Source organism: Gossypium hirsutum, chromosome A08 (genome assembly GCF_007990345.1).
Source record: "Gossypium hirsutum isolate 1008001.06 chromosome A08, Gossypium_hirsutum_v2.1, whole genome shotgun sequence".
Lineage (NCBI taxonomy): Eukaryota > Viridiplantae > Streptophyta > Magnoliopsida > Malvales > Malvaceae > Gossypium > Gossypium hirsutum.
In genome coordinates, this window is record NC_053431.1 from 32,539,897 (window position 1) to 32,554,448 (window position 14,552).

The following is a 14,552-nucleotide window of genomic DNA, read 5'->3' on the forward strand; positions in this document are numbered from 1 at the left end:
ATTAAGAGTTGGTGATTGACTGCCACCCTGGAAAGGCGAATGTAGTCATCGATGCATTGAGTAGGAAATCATTATTCGCCTTGAAGGCTGTGAATACTTGATTGACCGTGATTGATGATGATTCAATCCTAGCCCAGATAAGAGTTAAACTAATGTTCCTTCAAGAGATTTGTGAAGCTCAAAAAGGTGATAAGGATTTACAAGCTAAGATGGCTCAATGTGAGACGGGAAATGAATAAGAATTTTGTGTTGGTACCGACCGTTGCATGATGTACCGAGACAAGATTTGTGTGCCTAAGGACGATGAGATTATCCAGAAGATTTTACGAGAAGCACATAATGGTTTCTTATCTATCCATCTGGGTAGTGTGAAAATGTATAACGATTTGAGGAAAATGCACTGGTGGTCGGGGATAAAAAGAGACATTTCGGAGTTTGTTTCTAAGTTTCTAGTTTGTGAACAAGTGAAGGCTGAACACCAAGTACCTTCGGGTTTACTTCAACCTGTGATGGTTCCCGAGTGAAAATGGGACCATGTAACCATGGATTTTGTGTTAGGGTTGCCTTTGACGCCAAGGAAAAAGGATTCTGTTTAGGTCGTTGTTGATAGATTAACAAAGTTGGCACATTTTATACCAGTGCGTACGGACTATTCTCTTGAGAAATTGGCTAAATCGTATGTTTCCGAGATCATGAGACTCCATAGAGTACCTCTGTCAATTATTTTGAATAGAGATCTGAGGTTTACCTCGCGATTTTGGAAAATGTTGCAAGAGGCATTGGGAACAAAACTGAATTATAGTACGGCATTTCACCTGCAAATCGGTCGTCAGTCAGAAAGAGTGATTCAGATCTTAGAAGACATGTTGCGATGTTGTGTTCTTGAGTTTCAAGGCAGTTGGGAAAAGTATGTACAGTTGGTAGAGTTTGCCTACAATAATAGTTATCAGTCAAGTCTGAAAATGGCGCCTTATAAGGCTTTATATGGAAGCAAGTGTCAGACGCCCTTATATTGGACCAAACTTAAAGAAAATCAGATTCATAGGGTTAATTTAGTCAAAGAAACCGAAGAGAAATTTAAGGTGATTCACGACTGTTTGAAGGCCACTTCGGATAGATAGAAATCCTACGTGGATTTGAAATGAAAGGAAATTGAGTTTCAAGTCGGTGATAGGGTGTTTTTGAAAGTATCCCCGTGGAGGAAAGTCCTTAGATTTGGTAGAAAAGGTAAGTTGAGCCCTCGTTTTATAGGACTTTATGAGATTACTGAGAGAGTAGGACCTGTTGCCTACCGATTGGCCTTGCCTTCAGAGTTGGAAACGATTCATAACGTGTTTCATGTGTCCATGTTACGTCGATATAGATCAGATCCTTCGCATGTGATTGCGCCAACTGAGGTTGAGATTCAGCTGGATATGACTTATGGTGAAAAGCCGGTTAAGATTTTGGCTCAGGAGGTTAAACAATTGAGAAATAAAAGTATAGAACTTGTTAAAGTTTTGTCATGGGAACCTGAGGAGACCATGAGAGATCAATACCCAAACCTATTCACCAATAAGATTTTAAAGGACGTAAATCCCTAACAGGGGGAGAATTGTAATAGCCCGATTTTGGGCTTAGTCAAAATAGTGGTTTCCGGACCACAAATTTGAAGTCAAGAAATTATTTTTATTATTATTTTGGTGTTATAGCATGATTATATTAGTGCATGAAAAATTTGGTGAGGTAATTTTAGCGTTTGTGAGCTTAATTTTGAAAAAGGACTAAATCGCATAAGGGGTAAAAGTTCCATTTTAATTGATAGATGTACCACATAGCTAGAGAACCAAAATTGGGGGTCTTTAAAGTGCATTTAGACCCTTTAGAAGCTGATGGTCGGCCATAGGGGACAAGAAAATCAAATGGTCAAAGGAGTTGGTGACTTAATGTATGATAAAATAATACCCTAGCCTTCATTTTCTTTCATTCTTCTTTTCTCCTCCACTAAAATTTTCAGCCATTCTAAGGGTTTTGGAAGCTTGAAATCTCAGCCACTTATATCTCTCTCAAATTAACAAACACGAAAATCAAACTTGGACCGGGGAAAGGCCAAACAAGTAAAGTAAATCATCTAGTCACCTACATTTTGTAATCCGAGGTAAGTTATATGTTAATAATGCAACTATATTGTTATAATGTGTAATTGAATTGATATTGCATAAATTGTTTTGATTGTGAATATGAGTATGCATGTTGAGAAATTAATGAAATAAAGACTCTCGATTGAACATTAGGAATAGATTTGGATATTCATGCCATGACATTGGGTGATATGTGTGCTAGAGTAAGACATGTCTGGGACATTGTGACAGCCCTAAAGTGACCCTAGTCGGAAAGCGGTCTCGGGACCGCTAGACCGAGTCACCAAATTATTTGAATGTGATAATTATTGCCTAAAATATGTGAATATAAATGTGTGAAAGTTTTAAGCTTCAATTTAGTTAATTGCATGTGAATTTAGTTGATAGGACTTATGTGAGAAAATTTAGAAATGTGCTAGGCAAATGCAAGTGGCCTAATAGTGCATGTAATCAAAGGGGTGGACTTGCATGTCAATTTCCCCCCATTTAAGTACTAGTGGCCGGCCATGACAAGGGATGATGGGCAAAACATGTCATGAAACATGTTGTGTTAATGGAAAAATAAAATAAGAAGCATGGGCAATAAACTAATAAGAAATGGAAGGAAGAAAACAAAAAAAAAAGAATGTGTGTGAGTGTTCCCCCCCATTGCCGTGAGTGAAGAAAAGAAAAAAAAATTTGTTCATCCCTTTTCATTTCTTTTGGCCGAAAATTCTAAGGAAGAAGGAAGGAGTTCTTGCTTCATGTTTGGTTTGGAAGAGGATTAGGAGGAGGTTTGGCCATACTAGTATCTAGATTAAGGTATGTTTGAGGTTGTGCCATGAGATTCATGCATATTTTTAGTTGCTAGCTTGAGTTCTAATTAGCCCATGGTTCAAATCTTTGCTATGTCATGGGGATGATATTCGGCCTAGGTGGATTTTGTGTTAATGCCATTGCATGCTAAATATGAAGCTTGTTAATGATACATGTGATGGTGGATTGATGACTCTTGGATTTTCTTTTTAGCATTTTTGAGTGAGACATTAAGTTCTTTGTTTAACCATGACCAAAATTGAAATGGTATGGTGTTGTGATGTATTCGGCCATGGTATATCCATAAGTATGATTTATGCTTATTGCATGGTAGGTAAGATTTGTGTTTTGGATTTATGTTCATGTTTAGTTATAATCAACTTTGAGATTCGGCTCTTGCACATATATATATATGTTTGCACATGACGTATTGGTATGACATATACAATATCTCAAGGTATATATTTACATATGATGGTGTTTCGGTTATGGAGTACATGATGGATGCGTATTGAGTTATAATATGTAATGCATTAGTTAGTAAAAGGTATGCCATTTGTGCGTGGTATTGAGTATATAATTGGCCTCAACATAGACATGCATAATCGGCCACATGAATGAGTACATAGGTTGATGTGTTGTTCGGCCATAGGTAAGCATATTGAAGGCTTTATCTTGACTTAGAAAATTCGGCTAAGGAGAGTATTAACTAATGTGTTGAGTTTGATTCATGATTCCGTACATATGTGACTTTAATGTCTAATGAATATATGTGGGCCAAGTACCTTGAGTTCCTCTTTTCGATGCTCAAATGATTAAATCAATTTATTTGTTAAATTAGGCTCAAGAGCAAAGGGGAACTAAATCCGATAAAGGGAAGGAAAAAGTGGTCGAATAGCCATCGGAATCGTTCGACAACATCCGAGGTAAGTCTTCGAGTAATGCCCTACTTGAATTATATTGAAATGATTAGTCATACTATGACGGATAGCCGAATGTGCATAGAGACTATGTTATAAAGCCAATTGAAATCATGCTCTTTGTGTGTGGCTATTGAGCCGAAATTGGAAAGGTTTAATAAATGTTTTGTGTTTGAGCCTTAGTAACGAAAATGAAATATGGATGTGTCATGATTATTGATATATGTGCGCATGAGCATTTGAATGATATCCGGGCTAAGTCCCGAGGGCATTTATGCTAGTGATTTTATCCGGGCTAAGTCCCGAAGGCATTTATGCTAGTGATTTTATCCGGGCTAAGACCCGAAGGCATTTGTGCGAGTTGATATATCCGGGCTAAGACCCGAAGGCATTTGTGCGAGTTGCTATACCCGGGTTAAGACCCGAAGGAAATTGTGCTTGTGGTTATATCCGGCTAAATTCCGAAGAAACTTGGGTTTGAAGGTGAGCGTTTTGTGCTGTAATAAATTCAATTAATACGCTCGAAAAACCCAAACGATAAGGTATGTTTGCATGTGCATCGGAAAAGTCGATTCGTTTTAAATAGTATTCGTTCAATCGACTAACGAACTTTCGGCTTTTAGATAGGTTGATACCTTGTGTGTGTATATGTTGATGAAGTGTGAAGTAAGTATGTTTATGAGAATGTGTATTAATAAAGTGATTCATTTAGCTATGTGAATGTAATACTTTAGTCAAAGCCAATTTCATTACTTGAAACTTACTAAGCTTTAAAATGCTTACCCCGTTGCTTTGGCTCTCTGTTTTATAGATTTTGTTCGTTAGCTATCGGATTCGGGATCATCGAAGTCGAAGTCATCCACACTATCAAAGCCCTTTTGGTACTCTTTTAGTTGAACTCTGGATATGGCATGTATAGGACTACCCTTCTTGTTGTTGGTCATGTACCCATGGATTTTGTGTAAATTTGGATAGCCATGCGAAAATGGCTTATATACGTTTTTAGCATAGTACTATAATCGTTTTGTATGTTGTCCGTCGAGAGGTATGGAAATATTTGGAAACGATTAGCCATTGGAATGGTTAATCATGATTATACTTTGTGCTATGTATGCAAAAAAAGGGGCTAATTGAATCATGGAAACCATGAAATAGGTAAAGTCTACCTTAAAGGCAGATGCTGACAGCAGCAGCGATGTGGATGTGAAAAATCACTAAAAATAGTAGGAATGTAATTAAATAGTGAATAAATTATGTAAATGAACCTTGATGAATCCACTTTCATATGGAAGAAACGAAACGGTCATATGAGTTGTATGTTAAGAGATAATTAGGTTTTCGTGAAATAGGGCCAGAACGGTTTCTGGATTCCCTGTTCCGAATTTGGAAATTCATTATAAATTAACCAGTGATAATTAGGAGTCATGCCATATATGTATAGATTCCTCTTTGAGTATAGTTTCTATAGAAACAAACGGCGTCAGTATTGAAGCCCTGTACAGGGAGATATCCAAGTCGTAATGCGCGAAGGTCAATGTAGTCGATCCCTGTAACATGGGAGACTTTAACTAATAAACTGTACTAATTGGCCCAACCAAAAATTATAGAAAACAAATTGTAGATGCATATATGAGTCTAGTTTCAGGGAAAAATCACGAAACTGATTTTCGAGTTGTGGAACTCAAGATATGATTTTTAAGGTGACAGCGACACAGTTAGCCAGCTGTCTGGAAATTTTTAAAATGAACTGTGCAAGTAAATGAATTAAGTCGGTCAGCACCTCGTGTTCGACTCCGGCAACGGTCTCGGGCACGGGGTGTTACAATTTTATTGGTATCAGAGCACGGTTTAGTCGATTCTAGGACTACCGTAATACGTTTGGGTCTAGCTATACATGCCATTTTGTGATTATTTGATAGTGTGGTGATTTCTGACAATTGAAAATGTGTTTATTTATAGTAATGGATCCCGATCCCGACCGAGCAGTAGCTGATGATCTTGAGAGTGTGGCCCCTACTCCCGCACAAGGGACAGCTCCGGCGGACTCTCAACCGATTGCTAGCAATTCGAATGATGAGGCTAGGGAAGCTTTTTATAGCGTGATGAATGATTGGTTCAACCAATACATTCGAACTAATACGGCTGTTCCACAACCTCCATTCCCGACTAATACAACCCCCGCACCTACAATACCTCCAGTAACTGACCAAATAAGGTCAAATAAGCCCCCAGTTGACAGAATCTGAAAACATGGGGCTACTGAATTTAAAACTACGGATAGCGACGATGCCGAGCAAGCTGAATTTTGGTTGGACAACACTATCCGGGTACTCGATGAGCTATCTTGTACACCCGATGAATGCCTAAAGTGTACTATCTCCTTGCTACGCGATTCTGCCTACTATTGGTGGAGTACTCTGACTTCTGTTGTGCCCCGAGAGCAAGTAACTTGGGAGTTTTTCCAAACTGAGTTTTGGAAAAAGTATATCAGTCATAGATTTGTTGATCAAAAACGGAAGGAATTTCTTGAGCTTAAGCAAGGTTCTATGTCAGTTACTGATTACGAGCGAAAATTTGTTAGACTTAGTAGATACGCTCGGGAATGTGTTTCGTCCGAGTCTATCATGTGTAAACGCTTCGAGGATGGGCTGAATGAAGATATAAAAATGTTCGTTGGCATTCTTGAAATACGAGAGTTAGTAGTACTTGTCGAGCGAGCTTGTAAAGCCGAAGAGCTTAGAAAAGAAAAACAAAAAGTTGATGTGGGAACTGGAGAGTTTCGTAAAAGATCCTCGGGAAAGTCTCTTCAACAGGCATCGAAGAAATTTCGAGATGATGTGGGCCGGTCTAGAGGCACTTCGGGCCTTTTTAGACGAGATCATGATCAACCCCCTGTGGGTACACGAGGCACTTCGGTCGCCAGTGTTGGGAATGAACGTCGAGACAGAACGGAGTGTCAGCATTGTGGTAAATGGCATTCGGGGAGCTGTAGGTTCCATGGCCGCTCCTGCTATAAGTGTGGATCAGCTGACCACTTTATCAAGGATTGCCCGAGGTTGCCTGAAAAAAATGTAAGTCAGAGTGGGAAACCAGGTGCTACTACTGCTCGGGGTAGACCGTCTAGAAACACGGGCAATGCTAGTGGCGGTCAGAGAGGATCTAGAGATGCTTCAACCAGATCTGAGGCTCGTGCGCCTGCTAGAGCTTATGCTATACGTGCCCGCGAGGATGCTTCTTCGCCTGATGTTATTACCGGTACTTTTACTCTCTTTGATACTAATGTAATTGCTTTGATTGACCCCGGTTCTACTCATTCTTATATATGTGAAACCTTAGCATCCAGTAAGACTTTACCTATTGAGTCTACTGAGTTCGTAATTCGGGTGTCAAATCCCTTGGGTCGTTACGTGCTTGTCGACAAAGTGTGTAAGAAATGTCCCCTAGTAATTCGAGGTTCCTGTTTTCCGACGGACTTGATACTTCTGCCGTTTGATGAATTTGATGTTATTCTCGGGTTGGATTGGTTGACCGTGCATGATGCGGTTGTGAATTGCAAAAGCAAGACTATTGATTTGAGGTGCGCAAATAACGAAGTAATCCGAGTTGAGTCTACGGACTTGGATAGGTTGCCAGCTGTAATATCCTCAATGTTGGCTCAGAAATATGTAAGAAAGGGGTATGAAGCATACCTTGCGTATGTACTTGATAACAAGGAATTAGAAAAGAAACTTGAGTCGGTACCAGTAATTTGTGAATACCCGGATGTTTTTCCCGAAGAATTACCGGGTTTGCCACCTGTTCGGGAGGTAGAGTTTGGTATTGAGCTTGTACCTAGGACTACGCCGATTTCGATAGCTCCGTATCGTATGGCACCAACCGAGTTAAAAGAGTTGAAAGCTCAGTTGCAAGAATTGACGGATAGAGGTTTCGCTCGACCAAGTTTCTCACCTTGGGGTGCACCAGTAGTGTTTGTGAAAAAGAAGGATGGAACCATGAGGTTGTGCATTGACTATCGTCAACTGAATAAAGTGACGATAAAGAATAAATATCCGTTACCGCGTATTGATGAGTTGTTTGATCAACTAAAGGGAGCCTTAGTGTTTTCAAAGATAGATTTGAGATCGGGTTATTATCAGTTGCGGATTCGAGATTCGGACGTACCCAAAACTGCTTTCAGAACGAGGTACGGTCACTACGAGTTCTTAGTGATGCCGTTCGGGCTCACTAATGCCCCTGCGGTATTTATGGATTTGATGAATCGGATCTTCAGACAGTATTTGGACCGGTTCGTAGTTGTGTTCATTGATGACATCTTGGTCTATTCAAGAGATGAGACCGAACATGCAGAACACTTGAGATTAGTGTTGCAAATTTTGCGGGATAAGCAGTTATATGCTAAGTTCAGTAAGTGTGAGTTCTGGTTAAGAGAGGTTAGCTTCTTGGGTCATGTGGTATCCGCATCGGGTATTCGAGTTGACCCGAGCAAAATTTCAGCCATACTTAACTGGAAGCCTCCAAGAAATATTATCGAAATTCGGAGCTTCCTGGGGCTCGCCGGTTATTACCGACGATTTGTAAAAGGTTTCTCGATGATAGCCACACCAATGACGAAGCTACTTCAAAAGGATGTTAAGTTTGAATGGACAGAGAAATGTCAAAAAAGTTTCGATCAACTGAAAACTTATTTGACTGAAGCTCCAATTTTAGTGCAACCCGAATCAGGCAAAGAGTTTGTCATTTATAGTGACGCATCCCTACTTGGGTTGGGTTGCGTATTGATGCAAGAAGGTCGAGTTGTGGCCTATGCGTCGAGACAATTGAAGCCACACGAGAGAAATTATCCGACCCATGATCTCGAACTAGCCGCCATCGTATTTGCTTTGAAAATATGGCGACATTATTTGTTTGGTGAGAAGTGCCATGTATTTTTGGATCACAAAAGTCTCAAATATTTGATGACCCAGCGAGACTTGAATCTGCGACAAAGGCGTTGGCTTGAGTTGTTGAAAGATTATGAGCTTGTCATTAATTATCACCCGGGAAAGGCTAATGTGGTTGCGGACGCCTTAAGCCAGAAATCACTGTTTGCTTTGCGAGCGATGAATGTACACTTGTCTGTTCTACCCGACAATGTGTTAGTAGCTGAATTAAAAGCCAAACCATTATTGATTCATCAAATTCGTGAAGCTCAGAAAGTCGATGATGAATTGGTTGCAAAACGGGCTGAGTGTGTTCCAAACAAGGAATCGGAGTTTCAAATTGATGATGATGATTGTTTGAGGTTCAGAAGTCGTTTGTGTGTCCCAAGGAATTCAGAACTCATTTCGATGATTCTGAACGAAGCCCATTGTAGCCGAATGTCAATTCACCCGGGGAGTACGAAAATGTACAACGATTTGAAACGTCGGTTTTGGTGGCATGGTATGAAACGAGACATCTCCGACTTTGTTTCGAGATGTTTAATATGTCAACAAGTGAAAGCGAAACATCAAGTGCCTTCAAGATTACTTCAGCCGATCATGATACCCGAGTGGAAATGGGATCGAGTCACAATGGACTTTGTGTCCGGACTGCCATTGTCAGCAAGTAAGAAGGATGCGATTTGGGTTGTTGTTGATAGACTGACTAATTCAGCTCACTTTATCCTCGTGCGTACGGATTTTTCATTGGATAAACTAGCTGAATTGTACGTTTCTCAGATTGTGAGATTACACGGGGTACCGATTTCTGTTGTGTCGGATAGAGATCCGAGATTCACCTCGCGATTTTGGAAGAAATTGCAAGAAGCTTTGGGTACCAAGCTGCATTTTAGCATCGCTTTTCATCCACAAACCGATGGTCAATCCGAGCGGGTAATTCAGATACTTGAGGATATGTTGAGATGTTGCATCCTTGAGTTTAGTGGTTCATGGGAACGGTATTTACCATTGATTGAATTCGCTTACAACAATAGTTTTCAATCAAGTACCAAGATGGCACCTTACGAGGCTTTGTACGGGCGTAAATGCCGTACACCATTGTTTTGGACCGAGCTCGGTGAAAGTAAAATTTTCGGAGTGGATTTGATTAAAGATGCTGAACAGGAAGTAAAAGTAATCCGTGAAAGTCTAAAGATAGCCTCAGATCGCCAGAAGTCGTATGCGGATCTGAAACGAAAAGACATTGAGTATCAGGTGGGAGATAAGGTGTTTCTTAAAGTTTCACCTTGGAAAAAGATACTCAGATTTGGGCGTAAGGGCAAATTGAGTCCGAGGTTCATCAGGCCATACGAAATATCCGAACGAGTCGGTCCAGTTGCGTATCGATTAATTTTGCCCCCTGAACTTGAAAAGATTCACGACGTCTTTCATGTTTCGATGCTTCGATGCTATAGATCTGATCCATCGCACATAATTAGCCCATCAAAGGTTGAAATTCAAACCGATATGAGTTATGAAGAAGAACCGATGCGTATCCTAGCTCATGAAGTGAAAGAGTTGCGAAACAAAAGGGTTCCGTTAGTAAAGGTGTTATGGCTCAAACACGGGATCGAGGAAGCTACTTGGGAAACTGAGAGCTCGATGAAAGAACGATACCCAAACCTATTTACTGGTAAGATTTTCGGGGACAAAATTTCTTAAGTGGGGGAGAGTTGTGACAGCCCTAAAGTGACCCTAGTCGGAAAGCGGTCTCGGGACCGCTAGACCGAGTCACCAAATAATTTGAATGTGATAATTATTGCCTACAATATGTGAATATAAATGTGTGAAAGTTTTAAGCTTCGATTTAGTTAATTGCATGTGAATTTAGTTGATAGGACTTATGTGAGAAAATTTAGAAATGTGCTAGGCAAATGCAAGTGGCCTAATAGTGCATGTAATCAAAGGGGTGGACTTGCATGTCAATTTCCCCCCATTTAAGTACTAGTGGCCGGCCATGACAAGGGATGATGGGCAAAACATGTCATGAAACATGTTGTGTTAATGGAAAAATAAAATAAGAAGCATGGGCAATAAACTAATAAGAAATGGAAGGAAGAAAACAAAAAAAAAAGAATGTGTGTGAGTGTTCCCCCCCATTGCCGTGAGTGAAGAAAAGAAAAAAAAATTTGTTCATCCCTTTTCATTTCTTTTGGCCGAAAATTCTAAGGAAGAAGGAAGGAGTTCTTGCTTCATGTTTGGTTTGGAAGAGGATTAGGAGGAGGTTTGGCCATACTTGTATCTAGATTAAGGTATGTTTGAGGTTGTGCCATGAGATTCATGCATGTTTTTAGTTGCTAGCTTGAGTTCTAATTAGCCCATGGTTCAAATCTTTGCTATGTCATGGGGATGATATTCGGCCTAGGTGGATTTTGTGTTAATGCCATTGCATGCTAAATATGAAGCTTGTTAATGATACATGTGATGGTGGATTGATGACTCTTGGATTTTCTTTTTAGCATTTTTGAGTGAGACATTAAGTTCTTTGTTTAACCATGACCAAAATTGAAATGGTATGGTGTTGTGATGTATTCGGCCATGGTATATCCATAAGTATGATTTATGCTTATTGCATGGTAGGTAAGATTTGTGTTTTGGATTTATGTTCATGTTTAGTTATAATCAACTTTGAGATTCGGCTCTTGCACATATATATATGTTTGCACATGACGTATTGGTATGACATATACAATATCTCAAGGTATATATTTACATATGATGGTGTTTCGGTTATGGAGTACATGATGGATGCGTATTGAGTTATAATATGTAATGCATTAGTTAGTAAAAGGTATGCCATTTGTGTGTGGTATTGAGTATATAATTGGCCTCAACATAGACATGCATAATCGGCCACATGAATGAGTACATAGGTTGATGTGTTGTTCGGCCATAGGTAAGCATATTGAAGGCTTTATCTTGACTTAGAAAATTCGGCTAAGGAGAGTATTAACTAATGTGTTGAGTTTGATTCATGATTCCGTACATATGTGACTTTAATGTCTAATGAATATATGTGGGCCAAGTACCTTGAGTTCCTCTTTTCGATGCTCAAATGATTAAATCAATTTATTTGTTAAATTAAGCTCAAGAGCAAAGGGGAACTAAATCTGATAAAGGGAAGGAAAAAGTGGTCGAATAGCCATCGGAATCGTTCGACAACATCCGAGGTAAGTCTTCGAGTAATGACCCTACTTGAATTATATTGAAATGATTAGTCATACTATGACGAATAGCCGAATGTGCATAGAGACTATGTTATAAAGCCAATTGAAATCATGCTCTTTGTGTGTGGCTATTGAGCCGAAATTGGAAAGGTTTAATAAATGTTTTGTGTTTGAGCCTTAGTAACGAAAATGAAATACGGATGTGTCATGATTATTGATATATGTGTGCATGAGCATTTGAATGATATCCGGGCTGAGTCCCGAGGGCATTTATGCTAGTGATTTTATCCGGACTAAGTCCCGAAGGCATTTATGCTAGTGATTTTATCCGGGCTAAGACCCGAAGGCATTTGTGCGAGTTGATATATCCGGGCTAAGACCCGAAGGCATTTGTGCGAGTTGCTATACCCGGGTTAAGACCCGAAGGCAATTGTGCTTGTGGTTATATCCGGCTAAATTCCGAAGAAACTTGGGTTTGAAGGTGAGCGTTTTGTGCTGTAATAAATTCAATTAATACGCTCGAAAACCCAAACGATAAGGTATGTTTGCATGTGCATCGGAAAAGTCGATTTGTTTTAAATAGTATTCGTTCAATCGACTAACGAACTTTCGGCTTTTAGATAGGTTGATACCTTGTGTGTGTATATGTTGATGAAGTGTGAAGTAAGTATGTTTATGAGAATGTGTATTAATAAAGTGATTCATTTAGCTATGTGAATGTAATACTTTAGTCAAAGCCGATTTCATTACTTGAAACTTACTAAGCTTTAAAATGCTTACCCCGTTGCTTTGGCTCTCTGTTTTATAGATTTTGTTCGTTAGCTATCGGATTCGGGATCATCGAAGTCGAAGTCATCCACACTATCAAAGCCCTTTTGGTACTCTTTTAGTTGAACTCTGGATATGGCATGTATAGGACTACCCTTCTTGTTGTTGGTCATGTACCCATGGATTTTGTATAAATTTGGATAGCCATGCGAAAATGGCTTATATACGTTTTTAGCATAGTACTATAATCGTTTCGTATGTTGTCCGTCGAGAGGTATGGAAATGTTTGGAAATGATTAGCCATTGGAATGGTTAATCATGATTATACTTTGTGCTATGTATGCAAAAAAAGGGGCTAATTGAATCATGGAAACCATGAAATAGGTAAAGTCTACCTTAAAGGCAGATGCTGACAGCAGCAGCGATGTGGATTTGAAAAATCACTAAAAATAGTAGGAATGGAATTAAATAGTGAATAAATTATTTAAATGAACCTTGATGAATCCACTTTCATATGGAAGAAACAAAACGGTCATATGAGTTTTATGTTAAGAGATAATTAGGTTTTCGTGAAATAGGGCCAGAACAGTTTCTGGATTCCCTGTTCCGACTTTGGAAATTCATTATAAGTTAACCATAGATAATTAGGAGTCATGCCATATATGTATAGATTCCTATTTGAGTCTAGTTTCTATAGAAATAAACAGCATCAGTATTGAATCCCTGTACAGGGAGATATCCAAGTCGTAATGCACGAAGGTCAGTGTAGTCGATCCCTGTAACATGGGAGACTTTAACTAATAAACTGTACTAATTGGCCCAACCAAAAATTATAGAAAAAAAATTGTAGATGCATATATGAGTCTAGTTTCAGGGAAAAATCACGAAACTGATTTTCGAGTTGTGGAACTCAAGATATGATTTTTAAGGTGATAGCGACACAGTTAGCCAGCTGTCTGGAAATTTTTAAAATGAACTGTGCAAGTAAATGAATTAAGTCGGTCAGCACCTCGTGTTCGACTCCGGCAACGGTCTCGGGCACGGGGTGTTACAGACATGCATCGGCCACGTTATGAGCGTCAGTGTAAGACGTGTCTGAGACATGCATCGGCGTTGAGACAAGAGCTAGTGTAAGACATGTCTCGGATATGCATCAGCCTCGAGATATACAAGCTAGTGTAAGACCAGTTTGGGACATGGCATCAACTTGTTGAGTGTCAATGTAAGACTTGCCTAGGACATGGTATCAACACCGATAGATGAGAGCCAGTGTAAGACCTGTCTGGGACACGGCATCGGCCTCGATATATGAAAGTCAGTGTAAGACCATGTCTGGGACATGGCGTCGGCATTTTATCCCATGTTCGGGGCTATTGAATATCCTGTAGTATTCTAAATGGTTCAACTGGAGATTTATTGTTTATATCGAAATGAGAGAACTTATGACCATGTGGTGAGTGGTACAGGTACCTAAATGAGAATTACGACATTCGAGCTTCATTTACGTTGTATGTTTAGTAAAGGAGAAAAGTGAGTAAGTATGCATATGACTACTTGTATATTTTACACGAATTATGATATGTTAATTTAAACCAATGTTTTATGATTGGTGAGAAATAAATATGAGCAGGTAGTGTTTATGAATCCTTACTTTCATGAAAAAAATCGAGATATGTTGGGAGTATGTTCCCTTATGGTAGCTTATAGTTACTCATTGTTGCATGCAACTTCCTAAGCTTTATGCTTACCTCTTTTTCTTTCCATTTTCTTATAGTGCTGCCAAAGTAGCTCGTAGATCATCGTCTCCGTCGGAAAAGCCAGTCA

The 14,552-nt window shown here is 39.4% G+C and overlaps 1 protein-coding gene across 1 annotated transcript in view; it reads left to right on the forward strand.

Moving 5' to 3' along the window:
* Nucleotides 1-962: 962 nt before the first annotated feature.
* Nucleotides 963-14,552, forward strand: part of LOC121205011 (uncharacterized) — a 27,976-nt gene continuing 14,386 nt past the window's right edge. Inside the window, exon 1 of the mRNA XM_041075943.1 lies at nucleotides 963-1,082. Coding sequence (XP_040931877.1) covers nucleotides 963-1,082 — 120 coding nt within the window. The remainder of the gene's footprint in view (nucleotides 1,083-14,552) is intronic.